Source organism: Solanum verrucosum, unplaced genomic scaffold (assembly GCF_900185275.1).
Source record: "Solanum verrucosum unplaced genomic scaffold, falcon-dt-bn FXZP01000103.1, whole genome shotgun sequence".
NCBI lineage: Eukaryota > Viridiplantae > Streptophyta > Magnoliopsida > Solanales > Solanaceae > Solanum > Solanum verrucosum.
The window spans coordinates 6,871,267-6,892,294 of NW_026020048.1; the positions used below are offsets into that span (position 1 = coordinate 6,871,267).

General features: G+C 33.4%; 3 protein-coding genes across 3 annotated transcripts; 1 reads left to right on the top strand and 2 right to left on the bottom strand.

The window, feature by feature from the left end:
• The first annotated feature begins 2,893 nt into the window (after positions 1–2,893).
• Positions 2,894–9,207, top strand: LOC125822242 (sugar transporter ERD6-like 6). The gene is made up of 19 exons (XM_049501622.1): positions 2,894–3,129; positions 3,220–3,282; positions 3,799–3,888; positions 4,147–4,206; positions 4,305–4,370; positions 4,462–4,527; positions 4,651–4,726; positions 5,073–5,137; positions 5,217–5,309; positions 5,443–5,523; positions 5,649–5,733; positions 7,038–7,084; positions 7,159–7,221; positions 7,308–7,367; positions 7,493–7,552; positions 7,682–7,741; positions 8,180–8,294; positions 8,375–8,504; positions 8,840–9,207. The coding sequence occupies exons 1-18, from the start codon at positions 2,938–2,940 to the stop codon at positions 8,485–8,487; spliced, it is 1,455 nt and encodes a 484-aa protein (XP_049357579.1). The 5' UTR covers positions 2,894–2,937; the 3' UTR covers positions 8,488–8,504; positions 8,840–9,207.
• LOC125822243 (uncharacterized) lies at positions 8,630–11,977 on the bottom strand. Its single transcript, XM_049501624.1, is given in 5 exon segments — positions 8,630–8,948; positions 9,201–9,268; positions 9,368–9,457; positions 11,234–11,788; positions 11,790–11,977. Coding segments are annotated over 5 exon segments (999 nt in total). The 5' UTR covers positions 11,940–11,977; the 3' UTR covers positions 8,630–8,812.
• Positions 11,978–18,791: 6,814 nt separating this feature from the next.
• Positions 18,792–19,679, bottom strand: LOC125822502 (GATA transcription factor 19-like). The gene is made up of 2 exons (XM_049501902.1): positions 19,221–19,679; positions 18,792–19,103 (listed from the first exon to the last, which is right to left on the bottom strand). Exons 1-2 carry the CDS (start codon positions 19,677–19,679, stop codon positions 18,792–18,794), a joined length of 771 nt encoding a protein of 256 aa, XP_049357859.1.
• Between the last annotated feature and the right edge of the window lie 1,349 nt (positions 19,680–21,028).

Genomic DNA, 21,028 nt, shown 5'->3' on the forward strand with positions numbered 1-21,028 from the left:
CTCCATGACGATCTGAAACCACCACCTGGGTGTGTTCTGCCAAGACCAAATGCAGTTTGTCGTCTTCAAAAATCTCTTTATGGCTTAAAACAGGCTCCCCAAGCTTAGTTTGACAAAGTTCGATTCACGATTTAAACTGCGGACTTCTCTCAGAGTTCTTCAGACCATTTTTTATTTCTTCGTACTTCTCCCGTAGGTATCACAATACTACTCATCTATATTGATGATATTATTATCACAGAAAATTATCCAGAGAATATTACTAAGTTGAAATAATTCCTGCATACCTCATTTAAGATGAAGGACTTGGGACGACTGACATACATTCTAGGACTTGAGGTTCTGTACTTGCCTACTGGGATCATGCTTACACAACAAAAGTACTCTCGTGATCTTGTTGCAAGTGTTGGTCTTACTGATGACAAGGTTGTGGAAACCCCAATGGAGATTAATATAAAGTACGAGGAGGTTGATGGATAACCATTCAATAATCCAACAATGTATCAGTAGTTGGTGGGATCATTAGTTTATCTCACTATGACAAGGTCAGACATCTCATATGCAGTACAAGTTCTAAGTCAGTTTATGGTTAATCCTTATTGTATACATCACACTGCATTACTTTGTGTCATTTGATATGTTCGTGGTTCTATGAGTCAAGATGTTCTTTTTCGTTCTAATTTTTCTATATATCTTGAAAGATATACTGATGCAGATTGGGCTGGTTGTCCTAATTCTCGTCGCTCTGTTATTGGTTAGTGCATGTTTCTTGGCACATCCTTGATATCTTGGAAATGTAAGAAAGAATCTCGTACATCTAAATCATCTACAGAGGCTGAGTATCGTGCCATGTCGACAGCAAGTTCAAAAATTATTTGGCTACGACGGCTATTATTTGAGCTCAGTGTCGCTATTACAACTCCTATAGTGCTACAAGTTGATAACACTAGTGCGATTGAAATAGCCACAAACCCGATGCAACGTGAAAACACAAAGCATATAAAGGTAGACTGCCATTACATTCGAAAATTGGTTATCGATCGTTTCATCACTCTATAACATATTTCTTCTCATGATCAACTTGTTGATTTGTTTACAAAGGCAATGACACGAGCACGACATTAATATCTTATCTTCAAATTGCTACTTTGTGATCACCGATATCAATTTGAAGGGGGATGTTAGGAAAAGTTATATTGTATGGTAATCAAAAAATATATTCTTTCTTAGAATAGGATTGATTTACAGAATATACATTTATAATCATATATACTCCTTCCTAGAATAGAACTCTAACCCTACAATTGTATAGCTATAATTATGTGCTCTCTATTGTATCATTGATGTATAGAGAAAACTATATTTCAGAATATCTTTTGTCTCTCTAGCAGAATTTGCATCTCCTATCTTGAAGCTATGAAAACAGAGTATGTGGTGATGGTGATTTAAGTGGTGGTTTACATCAGAATTGGTTGTTGATGAGTTTGTTCTCATATGGTGGAATAACGGAGATTATTTCTGGTGGATTTTTAGTAGAGCTACATTGAGAAGTGTGCCATTCGAAAATGAGAGGGAGTTTGGTAATGGAAGAACTATGGGGGCGAAGACCTGGTAGTGGAGGAGCCAAGCTCACTTGGTGGATCAAAAAAGCCATCACCGCCGGTGTTGTTGCCGATCTGTTATAAATAAGAAGAATGAAGAAAAAAACATAAAAAGTAACAAATAAATAAAAGGAAACATAAAAGTTCTTTTAGAAAAGCAAAAGATAATGTGAAATAAGGAAAATATTAAAGTTTTAATTAGTTTTTTTTGCCTTTTCACTACACCTTCTTTGCCACGTCAGCATTTAGGGAGCAAACAATTACACTTTAAAATAGTTTAAGGGAGTAATAGAATTCCCGTGATATATAAATGTGTAGTTGAGATTTCAGATATAGATTGGGAGGGTTTTGGACCATTTTCTCTATTTTTCCCTCTTTTTCTATTGCCTATTAAAGCCGAGTCCAAGTTTTGGAATGTTGTAAAGATCGACCACATTCTTATTTTTAAAATGTTATTTTGAAATCATATCTAAATGCATATTATGTAATAAGAGTACAATTATTGTTGTCGGATTTAAATATATTTCATTAACATTAAATGATAATTAACCACACATATATGACTCATATGAGAAATGAGAGATTCAGTACTCCATATTTTAAACCTGGAAAAATAGCAAAACTAACGTGCAGTTATATATATTAAAAAACTCAAAGAGAATAAATGATAATCACTTTTATATCCTCAATATGCCATGATAAATATATACATCGAGGAAGAATGAGGATCACAAAAAGAGATTTGAAATAAAATGCACAAAAATAAATATACTAGTAATTAAATGAATATTTAAAGGGACAATGAGTACATTTGTGGTTGGTTACCCGGTAATTGATAATCATTAATTTTAATACTTGTGATATTTTAAAAAGTAAATTTAACCTTCAATTAACTAATGTGTATTTTCAATCTTTGTATGGTATGTTTCAAATATATTTACAATTATATCAATGTGAGTAATATTATAGGAGTAATTAAGTGATGACACAATTAATAATCATGAAAAATTTGTTGGTCATAGTCAAAGAAACTAAGCCTGCATGTTTCAATTATGCTTTATCGGTTATTAAAAGGAGTAAATTTATAATTGGTCGATAATCGAAGGATCAAAACTGATATTAAACCAAAAAAGAAAAATTGAAACCATTAATAGGAAGTTAAATAATAAATAAAAGAAGTGTGTCCATTCCGCTTCTAGTGGCGCGGGAATGTTTCACCGTTATTTTAGAGTCAGTTGCGAAATATACGGCATTAACGTCTTCATGAATCCATTCTACTTCTCCTCTGATCTATTTTCACCTTTATCCTAAACGGAAACAGAGACACGGAGGAACGATGAGTTTCCGAGATGATAACACCGCCGACGACGGGCTTCGGAAGCCCTTGCTGCATACCGGCAGCTGGTACCGGATGAGCTCCCGCCAGTCCAGTATGATGGGATCCTCAGCCCAAATCCTCCGCGAATCTATCTCCATTTATCTTTGTGTTCTCATTGTTGCATTAGGCCCAATTCAATTTGGCTTTACCGTATGACTATTAATTTCTTCATCACCTTGCATTTGCATACACAAATTTTATATAATTAATTATATTATGGTTGCTTTTGTAATTTTGTAGTGTGGCTACTCTAACCCTACCCAGTCCGAAATCACCAGCGACCTTGGACTTACCATTTCAGAGGTATGTTTCGTCTTAGTACATTTATTTCCCTTTTTTTCTGTACAAAAACAACACCAGGGAAACTGGGGTAGTTTTTGGGGGGTGTATGTGGTATGGTAAAATGAATATTTGTTTCTCTCCCTATATATTTATATATATATATACAGTATATATCAAACATTGATACTAATAATATTACGCAGGAAATTAGAGTGTTTGATTAGACTTTTCTTTTGAGTATCTAGAGATTGATAATAATGCTAATTGAAGTAAGTAATATGTTATATGAAGTTACAATTGAAAATAATTATAAGGAAAATGACTTCTAGTTAGAAAATGAGGTTTTCATTCCTACCAAACACACTGTGTATCTAATGTAGTGAAGCTACAAGTTCTAAACGGAAACAATAGAATTAGTGACCAAAAGAAACTGTGTGATATGCGGGACTTTTCTTGAAAAGTTCATAGGTGGCCGGTTTTATTTAGTATCTTCTTGCTGATGTATGGTTAAACATAGTGTTACTTTTTCATGGACAGTTCTCAATCTTTGGATCTTTAGCAAATGTTGGTGCAATGGTTGGCGCAATTGCAAGCGGTCAAATATCAGAATACATTGGACGAAAAGGGGTATAATTCTAAGGCACTTTCAACTGTTTAGTCTTGTATTCTTAATGCCACAACCTTTCCTTCGCATTTCTGCAAAAAAAAAGAAACAAAAAGTTTTCACTCATCAAATCTGTGAGCTACATGTCATCGAAGGAGCAACTCTACCATTGCTCTAAAACTCACCTCAAAAGTAGTTCAACACTATTATAATCTTGTATTTTTCTTTCTTTGGTTCTTTAGTAACTTTCCCAGTTACCTCATCTTCTCTCTGAAATACAGACTCTAATGATTGCATCAATTCCTAATATTATTGGATGGCTTGCCGTTTCATTTGCCACTGTAAGTGATTAGTTGTTATCTCTTGCACATTCTGATTGAATCTGCAATTTTATAGGTAATTAACTTGACCATACATGCCCTTTTCCCACTTTTAACAGGATGTCTCATTTTTGTATATGGGAAGGCTGTTGGAAGGCTTTGGTGTCGGCATTATTTCCTATGTGGTAATCTTAAGTGTTCAACTTCTGTACTTGTTCTTCTTGAAGTTATGGTTAATAGTCCTGCTTGCTGAATCTTCTTGCTTGTTATCTGCAGGTGCCTGTATATATAGCAGAGATTTCACCTAAAAACATGAGGGGAGTTCTTGGATCCATTAACCAGGTTGGTTTTGTATTGGGATTTACAGATATCCCTGGTCACTCAATCCTATAGGTTTTATGATCTATAGATATAAATGGCTCATTTTTAATTAAAAAAATAAATAATTTGATCTCTTGGCATTAGCTCTCTGTAACAGTGGGGATTATGCTGGTATATCTTTTGGGATTATTTGTAAGCTGGAGAGTGCTTGCTGTTATAGGTGAGAAATACAGTCTTCCTTGTTAAAATTAGCTTAATTGCAATAGGTTCCCTAACCATTTGGTGATTGACAAACTGATTAACTTCTCTATTCTTAAGATGGTAGAGTTAGTAGGAATTTTTTTTATCAAGTAAGCATTTGACGACGTTCATCTTGCTGAAACAAGTTTTTCATCTTTCTAAAATTCCCCTTCCTTCTTGAAATATTTGAAGTTATTCTTCATTGCAAGTTCATTGAAGCAACTCAAAAACATTGAATGAGCTGATGTCTTTCTGTTATAATGTGAAGTCACTTGTATACTTGATTTTGAACATATTTATTAATAATCCTTTATGTCACTCTGCAGGAATGTTGCCATGCATGGTTTTGATACCTGGTCTATTTTTTATACCTGAATCTCCTCGTTGGTTGGTATGAGTTCCAAACTTATGTTTGTCACAACTAGATTTGCATTGTTATATTATACTGATGTTAATGCTGTATTATTTAGGCTAAAAATGGGCTGAATGAAGATTTTGAAACTTCTTTGCAAGTTCTACGGGGATTTGACACAGATATATCCTCAGAAGTGAATGAGATCAAGGTAATATGTGGAATGTGTTAAATGATGATTTCTCAACTATTTTGAACCCTCAAATTGCACTGTAGAAACTTCTTGCAATGCAAACTACTAAAAATGTGTTCATCATCATTTGTTTCTCCTGTCCTTGTCTCAGAAATCTGTGAGATCTTCAACTAAAAAAGTTACCATTCGGTTTTCTGAGCTTAAGATACGGCGATATTACTACCCTTTGCTGGTACACATTTGTGTTGGATTCCTTAATTATGCTGATTTATGTCTGGTATCCTTGACTAGACAAGGACTTTGAAATGAAACCCCCTACTCTTGTCAAGACTCATTTTATCGGCTGATTTTATTCAGGTAGGTATTGGACTACTCGCACTCCAGCAACTCAGTGGAATTAATGGTGTTTTATTCTATTCCAGTAACATCTTCAAATCAGCTGGTCAGTTCCGTTCCTTGATTGTCTATAGAAATGCATACCTGAATCATCAAATGATTTGAAACTGGCAGTTACAAGTATTATTGTGTCATTCTTTTTGTTCTTTACTCTGGCTGGTAGAAACAGAGGAAAGTAACACTCTGGATAGCAGAAATGGGAAAAAGAATTCCACGTTTTGCATGAAGAGTACAATGAATTTCTTCCTCTGCATCCTAGATAACACCCTGCAATAAATATGGGATGATGAAGACTTCGTTTTGTGGGAGGGGGGAGAGTACAAAAGACAAAGTTTGAAGTTTTGAACTATCAACTTACTCCATCTCAAAAAGAAACTATTAACTTGTTAATAAGAAAAGTGTTAAAGCTATTAACTGTAAAGGAACCGTAGATCACCTGGTATGATCAAGCCCACCTTTAAGGTACTCTTGAAAGCAAAAACAATAAGTTGACTAAGCACAATAAACAGTTTCTTTTTAAGTTGTTTTGAATTTTTATTTTGATGTTTGTGAAAATGAAGTTTTGATATTTATGTCCTTTTTAAATTCCTTCCAGTACTTCTTGCTTTTGCTTGAACGTATGCCTGGAAAATCTGCTTGATGGAAATTGATATGGAACTTAGCCATCTAGGTCTGTTATTTCATGAGTGTCCATTCGAATATGCCATGCCTTTTGAACTATTCATTTTCTTTTTGTTGGTACCTGAGAAATGATTCCCATGTTGTGTGCCACAGTCCTTACTCAGCTATCACTCAGTAAATAGCTTAAAATTGTGAAGTGCCATCTGTGATGATCTCTCAATCTAAAGATAATATACCATTATCCAGATTCACATACACTGCAGTGCCAAAAGGTAATATGCCATTAACCAGATCGACTTATACTACTATTTGGGAAAACAGCTTTACCAAACACCAGCTAGAGACTTGTATATTCATTCATGACCCAACCATGTTGTAGCATGATATCCACCTTGAACATAAATTTTGATTACATTGTCAGCAAGAGGTGATGAATTGGAGAATTAGACAACAAAAAGTCGGGACCATATCTGATATCAGGATGAAGTTTTTGTAGTGGATTCAAGTAAAATAGGCAAGTTACTACGAACTGTTATCTTAATTCTACATTATGGCGTGCAGTTTCCCACTCTTAGAAGGTATCACGTGCCTTCTCTTTATTTGCCAAATTAATTCCAGGTGTATCAGAATTAGACTGTATGCATAATACCACCTAGTCATAGAGACACTATGAAATGTTACAACTGGTTTGACATAGGAGTTTAATTGCAATGCTCTTCAAATTTGCAGGAATATCATCCAGTAAAGCAGCAACATTTGGTATCGGGGCTATTCAGGTAAGCCAGTTCCCTTGGATCTAATGTTAGTTTATATGTATATATTATTCCAAGTTAATAAACATCTTTTATAGGTCATTGTCACTGGTATCTCTGCATCACTGGTGGACAAGGCAGGACGCAGGCTACTCCTCATTGTGAGTCCTTCCAGAAATTTCACATGCAGTTTCTATTTGCTGAAAAAGAAAACAAATGGATAACTTGATTATACTCTTTTCTTTAGGTATCCTCATCTGTAATGACTGCTAGCAGCTTGCTTGTTGCAATGTCATTCTTCCTGAAGGTCAGTTGCATTTACATTCATAATAATTGATCAAGCAATTTTCTGAATTTAATGAGATCTCTTTCTTCGTGTTGGGATTGACTTTCTTTTATTGTCACTCCACAAACTTTTTCTACTCAACCCAGGAGTTCACCCCTGAAAATTGGCATTCATTCTTTGCAGTATTGTCTCTGGTTGGACTTGTGGTATAGTTCCTGTCTTACCTTCTATTGTTCCAACCCTACTATCCCCCCCCCCCCCCCCCCCTGCTCTCATCCCTGTTCTATTGTTGCATTCTGGCATATCTGAAACCCTTTACGTATTAATTTTTACAGGCCTTGGTGATGGCATTTGGTGTAGGATTGGGATCCATACCTTGGATCATAATGTCTGAGGTATAACAAAGCTAATCTATAGTTCAGGAGACCAGGAAAAATATATTTTCCTAAACATAATTAAAAATAGAACATAGATAAAACTTGTAACATTCTCAGGAGAACGTGGTTGAGAAATTTGAGGAAAACTAACATATAGAATCACCCCTGTTAAAGGTGATGATGTTAGTTTTAAAGGAAGATCAAGCATTATTGCAGGTTTCTTTAACATATTAAGTAACTGCCAGGACAGATTTTTGGTTCAAACTTTCTTCCTAGAAAATATTCTTACTGAACTTGAGATGTTCTTCAAGGACACTAGCATAGGTTTTATGATTCTCTTTATTTTTGGGGATTCAAGAGCCTCACTGCTCTAATAAATAGCCCTATTGCATGACAATAAAATCAGTGTTCTGTTTACCATCTCTTGAGGCATCAAGTTTTTAATTGGTTGTGCAGATTCTGCCTGTAAGCATCAAAAGTCTGGGTGGCAGTGTTGCAACTTTGGCCAATTGGTTTTCAGCATGGATTGTTACAGTGACAGCAAATTTGCTTTTAACTTGGAGTAAAGGAGGTTTCTCTCTCTCTCTCTCCGTTTCTCTATTGGTATTCGCACCATGCTTGGAGTGACTCTAAAGACTGTAAATTTGGCAGGAACATTCGCTATCTATGCACTGGTATCAGCTTTTACGGTGGTTTTTGTGAGGCTTTGGGTTCCAGAAACCAAAGGAAAAACACTGGAAGAAATTCAGCAGTCCTTCAGATGATACAAAATAAAATTGCAGTAAGATGAGTAAATGGAACAAGTGATGCAATTCCAGCCTGACTGAAAACTTGTTTTGTTCCACTTTACCATGTACCACTATATGTTGTCTTGTCCAAGAAGTTCTTCTCGTGTACTGCTAGTGCTTATGGAGCTAACATCTGCAATTTGCAATACATATTTGTATATATTTGTTTAAGACAACAATTTCAAATTTTGAACCCAAATTACATAGTAACTAATATTACAGAGGAAACACATAGTTGTTTTCCTTTTCATAGACAAAAAGTTGCATGATATTACGATAGTGAACTTTGCAGTACTGTCCTTCACTTTTGGGCTTTTTCTGCATGCAGGGATGTAAGGAACTGCTTGAGACACTTGTTATAAACGCAAGGTCGTTCTAGGTGAACCAGATGGCCTGCCTTGTTTATGCCATGAAATGTAGTCTTCTCACCCAGTTGACTGTCATCAAGTAATGCAAAACAATCATCAGGTTTATTCAAATTCTCTGTGGCACTTGTATTAAATTATTATTGATGTAGTAGTTTGAATTATATACACGGGTCATATATCAAAATGGTCCATTACTGAACGACTTATTACTATAACTTCTATGTAAATAAGTTTCTGATGTGAGATCTTGTATACTACTCTTGGAGGTCATATGCTTGTTTGAGTTTATAATGTAAGGGCATGTCAAGCCTGAAAACTTACTGTTTCATGTTCTGAGCAAGCTCCAAATTGAAAATTTGATCATTCTCACCCCAGAGGAGATGTATTCTCTGTCAAAAAAAATATATATATATGGAAAAAGCACTCGATATGTTTCCTAGTTCTTTGTGTGAAATATTGAAGAGTAGAACTCGTGATATTCCAATTACCTGTGGAAAATTTGGAATAGTTGTGTCTTTGTTGCTCACCACCAAGCCTTCTAGCAGCTCTCCTCTTTCCTTTCTGTTGGTGAACATTACCTGACATATCGTCAAGTGAGGGAATAAGATCCTTTGCTTCGGTTAAAACTTTACATTTTAGATATGAATCACAACGATGACATCAATGTTGTTTCATACTAGTATTAATATAAATACAAAAATTCCTCCCCATGATTATATATCTTTATCTCACCAAGCTATGATTTTACTCTTTTAATCTTATCGAAAGAAACTTGAGAGACATTCAAGAATTTGGTTAAGAAACTTCGAATTTCATTTGTCTTGCACTAACGGGTTAGAAATTGACGAAGTGACTGAAATGGGCTTTTAGTCACTTTTGTTTATTCAAGTCATTGGCATATATATGTATGAATTTTTTTGAATTAATATCTCAGATGGTTACTTAACTTTGAGTTGATCACTTAGAAAATTTCTCAACTTTGAGTTGTTCACTTAGAAAGTCACTTAGCTTTGTTTTATAACTCAAAAATAATTCAACTATTGGTGTTTTACTTACAAAGTCATCCAACTATTGATATTTCACTTAGAAAGTCACCCAATCAATTTAAATATTTTTTCATTAATTTTATTTTAAACTACTTTTACTATTTTTTAAAGAAATAATAAGATGTCTATTTTAATTATCTTATTGACCCACTTCAATTATTTAATTATAGTTTTTCTGAAAAAATGTAAAACAATTAACCCAAAAAAAAAAAACATTTCCGTTCTAGTAATTGTATGACTGGAATTAAATATGTTAAAAAAATTATCTAAAAAATAGGAGGTTGAAATCGATAAGAAGTAATAAGAAAAGCACATAGTAGCAAGTCTTTTACTATTTTAAAACAAAAATAGGCAAAAACAAAAACTATATTTCAACAAAATTCAATTAAATAATTAAAATAAACATCTTCTTATTTTTCTTTAAAAAATAGTTTAATTATTTTTTATATTTTTACAAAATTTATTGAAAACATTATTTAAATTGATTGAGTACTTTTCAAGTGAAATATCAATAGTTTAGTGACTTTCTAGGTGAAACACTAATAGTTGAGTGACTTTTGAGTTATAAAACAAAGTTGAGTGACTTTCTAAGTGAACAACTCAAAGTTGAGTGATCATCTGAGATATTAACTCAATTTTTATTTTTTTTAATATCAGCACTTTTGATATGTCGATAAAAAAAGAAGAAGATAGTTGGTCGTAAAACGGTAAAAGCGGTTAGGTGTAGTTGGTTGAGCAAACTGGCAGTGATATCAAGAATGAAACATATGGCTGGATGCCATGTGTAATAATGAACTCAGAGATTATGCACGTCTACGTTGTGTCCCCCTTTTTTTTTCCTTCTTTGTTGACAAATGTGTAAAATGTTGCAAATCTTCAAGTTATGGCCTTGTGGGAAAATGTATGCCATAATTTCGTCAACTTATTAATGAATTCAATTTGGCTTACAGTCTCTCCTCTCTTATTTTCTCCGTTTTCCCCTTTTGTTGGCAAAGAAAAATAGTTAAAGACTTCTACTGTTGTATATAATGATGCCTCTACCAAACTTTCAAAGTATGAACAATTTGTTTGCCATTAACTGATTCAGTGGAGAGCATTAAAGCCACACGTAATTATACTGTGACAACAAACTAACTAACTACTGTAATTAAATTACAGATTTATATTTTGTACATTGATAAACATGAAGAATTCAAGTCCGAATTTACATGAAAAATTAAGTATTTTGATTCTCATGATGGATTGTGACTTTTGTTATATTCATGCAAAGAAAAGAAAATGAATAATTGATAAATAAACTAAACTAACCTCGAGAAAATCTCTATGAAGACGATCAGGGAACCAAAGCTTCTTATAAGCAGCCACTTTTAGCAGGGCCTTAAGACCCTTAACAGAAGTAGGCAGCAGCAGCTCCGACGAAGACGAAAATCCCAAACCATTAAGCGTCGTAGTGCTAATCGAATCAGTCATCGCCAATATCGATCCAGACACCACCAACGCCTCAACTAAATCTGGAAACATCTCCGCCATCTTAAACGCTACCATTCCTCCATAACTAAATCCAACCACTACGCAATTCTCCACGCCTAATTTCCTTAACCCTTTTCCCAAACACTCTGCTTGAAAACCCGGCGATCTATCGGAACTATCCGTAACTGATCCGCCGAAGAAAAGTAGGTCCGGTACATAAACAGAGTATTTTTTAGTTAATGCACCGATTTGAAATTGCCACGTCACTATTCCTTCGCCGGCGAAGCCGTGGATTAGTACGACTACGGGTTTGTTCGGGTCGGGTTCGGTGGTGGATTCAGGGGAAATAGCACATTGATTGTTGGAGAGAGGAGTAGTGGTTGTGATTTTTTTTGTTTTTCTTTGTTTTTTGAATTATAGTTTCAGAAGGAACCCAAAAATTCATAATTGTGCCTGGTTCTATCTCTATACTATGAGGTCTGATTCCAGCTAATTTCATTAGGCCATGTAACAATGGCTTCTGTGCTTCTACCAAGTTCACCATCTCTTTTGAAGAAAAATGTAATTTCTTGTGTGTATGGAGGAATTAAGGAGAGAGGTGAAGTGGAAGAGATGAGAGGAAGGAGGGGATTTTTAAAGTAAGGGTTAGGTGTTGAGTTGTTATCTGTTGTTCGTCATTAAATGTAACAAAACTTATATTATACAAAATTCAATGACCAAAGAAGATGCAGTTGGTATATATAGTTGCATCTACTTCTAGATTGATGCTATAATTCTATTCTTAAGTGCATCTCTGTGAACTAGTTGACGTACTTGTATCATCTTCTTATACAGTAAACGACTAATAAACAACCCCAACCCCCACAAACCAAAACAAGAAAGAAACAGAGGACCACTACTAGCTCCGCCCTGTGAAAAGTCTCTTTATTATGAGTCGAACAATCGTCACCTTAGAATTAGACCCAAAATTCTTTTTTTATTTTATTACCAAGCATTTTAGAATATAATAAGTCAGTCGCAACTGGCCCATATAGTTGCCTCTAAAAAGGCCCTAAAACCCCTATCTTTTGTGGTGAATGGTGACCAATTGAATTTCCAATAGTGATCGTATTTCTTCTATTGGACATTTTTTTGTTTTCGACGTTCGGTATTTGTATTTCAAGTGACTCCCTAATAAAGAAGATCTCATACTGCAGAGCTTGTTGGTTTACTCCAATAGAGCTCAAACCTAAAACTTATGTTTAAAAATAGACATGACGATGAAGTACTTATCATTTCACCGTAATTTTTGTCGGTAATTGCATGCTGTGAACATTGCGTATTTGTCTTGCTATGATAGCATATAATTATGATGAATATTATATTGCAAGTTGAAATAAGGCTGTTGCCGCAATTCACGTTTAATAAGAACAAAATATATGATATTGTCAAGTGACAACCATATATAGTAGGTAGTTCAATGAAGAGGGCCTTTTGACTTCAATTATATTATTAAGTGAAGTCTCATTCATTTTAGCTAACAAGTTTATCTTGCATTAAATGAGGTGAACTACTTCATGATAAAACTTGAATTTACCTTAGAATTTATCAAATTACTCCTAATTCTTACCTCTAAATTAGATACTTTCTCTTCTTCAAATCTAGCTGTATATGACTATCAACTCTTGATCTACCATGCTACTATATTTTGGTCTAACATCCAATTCAAGTTCACATATTTTTTCTTGAGCTGGTTAAGAGTGATAGTGGAACTATTTATCATCAAACCTCTACTAGGTCTTCATATACTTTTTAAAAAAAAAAAAATATCTACCAATTTGACATAAGAAAAATATTATTGTTACGGTGCAGTAATCATGGAACTTATGCTATTTGCCGACGTACGTACTTGTCCCATTTTTTGAGTCAATTGGAAGGCGTACAATTTATGTAGAACGTAGGATATATGCATGTGTCTACTCGCTTAATTTTAGATAAATTTAAGTATCTACTGTAGCACACCTAAAATTGAAGAGTATAGATGTTATCAGACATCAGCTATGACCAAGTTAGAGAACATGTTTGTGTATTATGTCTATACATATAAATCTATACGCTTAGTTGAATGGGACATGTATATGTTGATTAAATGGGACATACAGATGTTGAAAGAGACTTCTAATGCAAGTATAAATTATGATCATTTGCCGAGAGAAAGTGAAGCTGAATCTTGTTGATGAAAACTGTCACGATTTAATGCTTATACGCTTCAACCTACTTTTTGCACACCTCCCTACCAATACATATAATAATAATAATAATAATAATATATTAGTATATCTTATTTTCAAGATTTCATATTCTACGATAAAAATGTTTATCTACGAATATCCATTGAATGACTTCATACAACGATAGTAAAAAAAATGTTTAATTTACACCGACGATTCTGTGTAAAACATATAGTAGTAAATCCATAAAATAAACGTACCAAGAAAATTATCACTTTTTAGTCTATTTGACAGAATCTAATTAGAGATTTGTTTAAGCCTTGGAAGAAACCTGAAAGCAATTAGCCATGTAGCAATTGAAGTACTTCCTTCAATTATTAAGCTGTGGTACGTAAAAATATATCATGAGTAGATTGATTAAGAAAAATTAAGGAACATTTTTTAATGGTACACTTGGACAAATAGTTTCAAGATCATGATTAATTAATTGGGGATTTTCTTGCACGTCATTTTACATATGGGGTCAGTTTACTGTTGAACAATTTATTATTAATTGATGCTGATTAATTATTTGTCTTCCTATACAATACAAAGTTTGTTTAAATTTTGATCAACCACACTGCCTACTTCCGACCCACATGCACCGATCCCTTTCATTTGTGTAGACTTTTTTTTGGGGTATAAGACGATAATTAAAGCAGTGTGACTATACGAGAAATGTGTATACACGTTAGGGGTCGTTTGGTAGAGTGTATTAGGAAAAATAACGCATGCATTAGCACTGTGTATTACTAATACCTTGTTTGGTACTCTTTTCCAACCTATGTATAACTAATGCTTGCATTAGTTATACACTCTATTGTGTATTAAAGTGTGTATTGCTAATACCATGGATTTCTAGGTATTAGCAATGCAATGGTTTTAATGCATGCATTAGATTAACTAATGACAAAACTATCCTCTATTAATAATAATAATAATAATAATAATAATAATAATAATAATAATTAATTATAATTATTATTATAATAATAATTATTATTATTATTATTATTATATTATTATTATTATTATTATAATTATTATTATTATTATTAATTATAATTATTATAAATAATAATAATTATTATAATAATAATAATTATTATTTATTTTTTTGTAAAAGAATGTGGGGATATTTTTGTAAACAAATATTTTTTAATAGTCTTTATACAAGGCTTGCTATTTCCAATACATCAAACCAAACAATGTATAAGAAATAATGCAAGCATAACTAATGCAAGCATTACTAATGCTTGCATTACTAATGCATGCACTACTAATACATCATATTCAATATTATTCTTATACACTCTACCAAACGACCCCTTAATGTATTGTGCATGACGACTTTTCTGTCTACCTAGCTAGCTAGCTTCACAATCAATGATAAATAGCATTTTTATTGACTTGTTTTATTTTAGGTGACTTGAATTTGATTTGAAGTTTGTGTAATATTCCAGTGATTTCAAATTTGGGTAGTGTATTTACCACTGTCTTAAGGATAGGATGAGATAGAGAAGTTGTTTTCGAATAAAGACCCTCGACTCAAAAAAAAAAAAACTTATAAGTATTATGATATACAACCTAACTGTACTTTTGAATTACTCATGAACCATATCGAATATTTATAAGAGAAAATTGTATATAATAGCAAATTATTAATTCAAATTAAATTATATAAATATAGTTTGATTTAATTGTACCTCATAGCAAACTGTTACTATTTCACCTCTTTCCTATTGAATCTCGCTCGCCACTCTCGTTCTCTCCCTCCCCTCTCTCATTTTTATACAAATGCAAGTGTATAAAGTGCGTTTGTGTTTGTATAAAGTGAGAGAAAATTGTATATATACCTATATTTTCGTTCCCATCTCTCCCCTCTCTCAGATCTCGCTCTCTCACTTTATATAAAAAACGCAAATTGTATAAATGCGTTTGTGTTTGTATAAAGCGAGAGAAAATTGTATATATACATATATTTTCGTTCCCCTCTCTCCCCTCTCCCAGATCTCGTTCGCCACTCTCCCAGATCTCGCTCGCTCACTCGTCTCTCTCACTTTATACAATTGATCTTTTTGTATATGTATACCAAAGCAGATTATACATCTGCTTTCTTTTGTATATGTATAGCGAAATATACATATTTATGTTTGCTATGGAGTGCAATTATGCAAACTTTGCTATAACATACAAATATAAATTTTGTATTTGCTATATGTGAAAATTGCTCTATTTATAACTATCTACATATATAATCATGAAAGCAATTTCCTTGTTCATGCCAAAGTTATGGGCTTCAGTAGTAAGATGGCCAGGTCATTTCGTCTGCTCCGTGGGCCATTTAAATGGATCAACACTACAAGCCCAACCTTCATTTCAACTGATACTAGAATATTAGTCCGTCATTTTCAATTAAAATATTTTGAGCAGCTTTCACATTTAGCAAACATAAAAATCATATTTGTCTGTTTTAGCTATAGTTTGCTTAATTACGCTCCATAACAAATTTTATGTTTGCTATAGAGCATCAGATTGTATAAATCGCTGGGGGCATCAGATTTGTATAAAATCGTTGGTAGCCTCTCATTTGTATAAATCACTGGCAATCTTTCGTTTGTATAAATCGTTGGCAGCCTCTCAATTCAATTTTATGTGTTTGTATATCTGCATAAATTTTGAATTTATATACAATTAAATCGAAATAAAATGTTTGTATATCAAATATCTCTCTCTCGCCTTATACAAATACAAATTATACATTGTATTTTGTATAATCTATGTTTGTATAAAGTGAGAAAGAAAGAAAGACAAAAGAGAACTGGATAGGGAAAGATTTGTATTATATAATTATAAGTGTATAGGACGAAGATATATATGTATTTGCATGTATACATATAATTTTCTTTCGCTTTATACAAACATAAACACAATTTATACATTTGTGTTTGTATAAAATAAGAGAGGCGAGGGAGAAACTGGCGAGTGAGAATTTCAGGGAGAGAGGCGATTGACAACAGTTTGCTACGGGTTACAATTAAAGCAAACTGTGGTTATAACATTTAATTTGAATTAATAATTTGCTATTATATACAATTTCCCCTTTTTGAGTTTGTATACAATGTATTTATTTTCTATCCAATAGCTTTCCATATGATTAATATCCCCATAATCTGGCAATTAACAGAAGGAATAAATGAAACAGAGTAGCCATGGACATAAAAAAACGAAAAAGTTGAGCTCTTTACATGACGTTTCATTTGTCTCATATGATAATGTGAAAATTTCATTACTTGAAATAGGGCTAGAGCCAGGTTGGAGCAAAGAGTTCATTTGAATTTTCTTGAAAAATTATATCGTGTATATAAAGTTAAAATTATTTTTTTATTTATGTAATAAATATTGAATTTTCTCGATTTATTTGCGTATTTACTTTTTAATATTTTGAACCATTTTGTGAAAAAAAATAAAATCTAATTCTGCCACTCAAGAGTTTGATGAAAGCTCAAAGAAGTTGCCAGAGAAGTTTAGCAGAGCACAACGAGCGAACTCCAATAAATAATGTTGGGGTTTGAAAATTAACGGTTTAAGCATGTCGAAGAATGAAAAAGTCTCATGTTTCTTAAAAGTGGTTATTTCTAATTTATATTTTAAATGGTGGTAAATAGGCAGTCCCAAAACTAGCCATTACACACCTAATTTTTGCTAGATTTCTCCTTCACTTTGTATGTCTTCCACATGGTAAACTTATCTTCAACCAAATCTTGAAGACCCAATAGTAAATTGAAATTTATCTGTTTCAATTTATACGACATAAATATCTCTTAACTTTCTTTTAATTATAATTTTTTTGTGAAAAAATAATCATGCCTAGATAAATTTAGACACAAATTAAAAGCCGTAATTAACCGTATTTCAGGCACCCGAAAAAGCCAAAATGGAACATCACATCTTGCAATGCATACATACAGAGAGCCCTTTAGTTTTCTGTTACAGCTAAACACTGCAATTTCATTTCCATGTTCTTCAGGACCATGCCGTGCTCAGTGTTCTGTCCTGTTGCACTCCAAACGAAAAGAAAAAAATTAAAGGAAACCGTATCGCAGTTTTTCATTTCAATTTATATGACACTATTTGACTTGACACACAATTTGTATGACTATAAATCATTTCATTAACTATAAAAATAGAATTTTAAAATTAAAATGTTCCCAATTATTCAAAGGTTACATAGACAGATTAAAAGAAAAGTATGTCACATGAATTAAAACATATAGAGTAACTGTTACCGAAATAATCAGCTCAGTCATAGTTAACTCAAACACGGATTGAAACTAATATTTCAGTTGTGGCCCAGAATGAAATGAACTACTCGTACTAATTAATTAATAAATTAGGGGCGGAACAAGGTGCAGGGTGTAAGATTACCCTATATATCTAAGGTTAAAATTTTATTTTTATGTTATATATAATAAATGTTTTTCTAAATGCATTTTCGCCATATGGTCGCTTGTCCGTATATATAATAAATGTTAAATCTCTTTTATCTTCTTTGTATGTTTACTTTCTCTATATTTTGAACTTGTTAACAAAATTCTGGCTCTGCCACAGCTAGTAATGCAGGCATGCAGCAATAGTGTAGCAATAATTCTGGTGACACATAGAAAGCTCAAAGCTAAAAAGAGAGACTGTTTCAGAATTTGCCGGCAGCATAAACAGCAGAAAACTTTCAGTTGATAAAGAGAGAAGTGTTGGTGGATCATCATATTCAAGAAAGTGTAAATTATATGGATGACGAGGACTAACAGAGAAAAAGTGATGAGTCTCAAAAGTAATATATATATATGACTGATCATCATCAAAGTGAAAAGTTAAAGATACTAGGAGTAATGTATATAACAACTAGTCCCCAAAAGGAGGGGAAAAAGCCAAGAAACATGAAAACATTAGAATTAACTCATTTTCACTCCATCTCTATATGAAAGACGATGGACCAAAAAAAGAAAACATCAGTAAAAGATAAAGAATTTCTTCAACCATAGCCCACCATCATCATGACACGTCATCAATTGGCCTCATCTCCCGTTTTAATTTTTTCTTCTCTTGAAATTAATTAAACCTTGATCCTACTTTTAATTTTAAAAAATTCATCTAGTAAAGTCATGAACAAGGCTAGGCCTATCAGCAACATTGAGACGCCAAGGAAAGAACGGGATGCCGGTGGCCGTAGCATCGGAGTCACGGTGATGTTCATTATCCTCAATGAACCTGAACTGACCATTTCCATAACTAGCTGAAGAGAAACAAGGCATTTTTGTAGGCTGTGAATGGTGATGATGATGAACCCAGTGTTTATGCGTCGTCGTTTCCATTCCCCCTCCACCGTTAGCCGTCGCTGTTGCTGCACTCGCTCTTCTCTCTTCCTTCTTAAAACGAATTCCACACGCATTGCAAAGTGACTGCAAAAACGTTATAACCATCAAAAAAAAAAAAAATGAATCTTACTTGTTCATGAACATATATTGATCAATTTTTATACAATGTAAATATAAATAATTATCATTCAAAAAATATACCTTAGGTCCTCTAGGGCCATTTCTCCATAGAGGTGTAGAAGTGGTGTCACAGTTAGCACAGCGGCGAGCAACAAGGGGATCAGTAGTAGAGTTGTTGTTGGGAGCACGAGTGGACTTGTATTGAGCGGAAGGAGGAGTAGTAAGATGTTGTTTGGGGTGAAGAATATCCCAGAAATTGGACATGCAGTTAGAGGAAGAACGACGACGTTCATGATTATTAGAGTAAACTGATGATCTCTTTTCATGATTGTCGTCATTGATAAGGCGAGTAGAAGGAGTTCCTAAGGAAAGAGTACAATCGACAGATGAAGGAGCAAAACAGTACATGTTTTCCGAATATTCATCGGGGAAGAGCATTGAGAATGCAGATGAAGAAGTAGTAGTATTAGTGCCGGTTTGGTTATGAAACAGACCGCATGAACATGGACCAACCATACTCCCACTACAACGATGCATCATTTTTTTTCTACTTCTTCAAATTGGCAAGGAGTTTATAGAGGACAAGAGGCCAAAGAAAGGGGGTAAAGAAGTAATAATAGAAGGTTTGAATTGTATTAACTAGAGACTAGAGAGAGTTTTGGGGTTTGTAGTATTGTCTGTTAGCTGATTTATATAAGTTCATAAAATGTCGAAATACTAGTCAGCAGGTGCAGGGTAGTCCACGTTGGTCGTCAAACGTCTGCTACAACGTTTCTTTGTTTGCAGAAAAAACTGCAGAGAGGTAGGGACCAGATGATCATGTGTTACATGATAGACTGTATGCTATTGATAAGCAAATGCCAAGTGGTCACTATATATAGTAATACATGAGTTATACTGCTAGTTCTCATGTGTTACGACTACTTTTTGTAATTTGATTTATGTATACTCTCTATGTATAATGTAGTAGAGTATATAGTAAGTGTAGAGTACGTAGCTAAGAAATGAATGGGTCATAACTCATTATTGTTAGTCAAAAGAGAACCCACGTGACAAGGGGGAACAGTCTTCCATGGATCTGCCTTCTCCGATCACGAGGCGACCTGTCTCAACTCTCAACTCAACACCCAATACTATTAACCCCTTGCTCTCCATATACCCCTACCCCCACCCCCACCTTTCTGCACTCTCCCTGCCACCCCAATCATACTGGAAATTAATTTTTTCTCCGTTTCAAATTATTTGTCAAACATATTTAACTCAAATTATTTGTCATTTTTCAAGTTCACAACAAAATCAATCATTACTTCTTCTATCTCATTTTATATGACTTACCTTTTTTTTAGTCAATCTCAAGAAAAAACGATACATTTCTATAGTATAATGATTTATAATCACACATATATCTATCACTTATTAGACCACGAGTTTTGAAAAGTTTTTATTTCTTATTTAAACTCGGGTTGAGAAAAACTAACTCATACTCCCTCCGTCCACAATTGTTTGTCAGGGTAAGGTCATGCACATCACTCAAGGAAAATTTAATACAAGGTGTAATTTGACTAATATAACCATACTATATCAAGAATACCAAAAGTTCACATAACTTTTCAATTGAACTACACAATCATTAAGGACAGAATTGGAAAAAAAGTTACTAATTATTTCTTGATTGTTTAAATTGACAATTAATCTTGGACATCTATTTATAGTATACCTGCCAAACAATTGTGGACGGAGGGAGTATAAAATAAGACGGGCAGAGTATTATGTTTCCTATCTTGTCCCTAGTAGTAATTGTTTTTAAACACTACAAACACTTTAATAAAGTAAATTAACATTTATCGGTAAAATAATTATATCTTAAGATGTAAATAGTAGTAAAAATA

What these genes read in the sequence shown, in the direction of transcription:
- LOC125822242 (XM_049501622.1), top strand. Translation starts at nt 2,938, where the DNA reads ATGAGTTTCCGAGATGATAACACCGCCGACGACGGGCTTCGGAAGCCC. An exon ending in CAGAAGTGAATGAGATCAAG is followed by an intron (nt 5,310 to 5,442) that starts GTAATATGTGGA and finishes TCCTTGTCTCAG; the next exon opens with AAATCTGTGAGATCTTCAAC. An exon ending in CTTGGATCATAATGTCTGAG is followed by an intron (nt 7,742 to 8,179) that starts GTATAACAAAGC and finishes TTGGTTGTGCAG; the next exon opens with ATTCTGCCTGTAAGCATCAA.
- LOC125822502 (XM_049501902.1), bottom strand. Translation starts at nt 19,679, where the DNA reads ATGATGCATCGTTGTAGTGGGAGTATGGTTGGTCCATGTTCATGCGGT. An exon ending in ATGGCCCTAGAGGACCTAAG is followed by an intron (nt 19,104 to 19,220) that starts GTATATTTTTTG and finishes ACGTTTTTGCAG; the next exon opens with TCACTTTGCAATGCGTGTGG.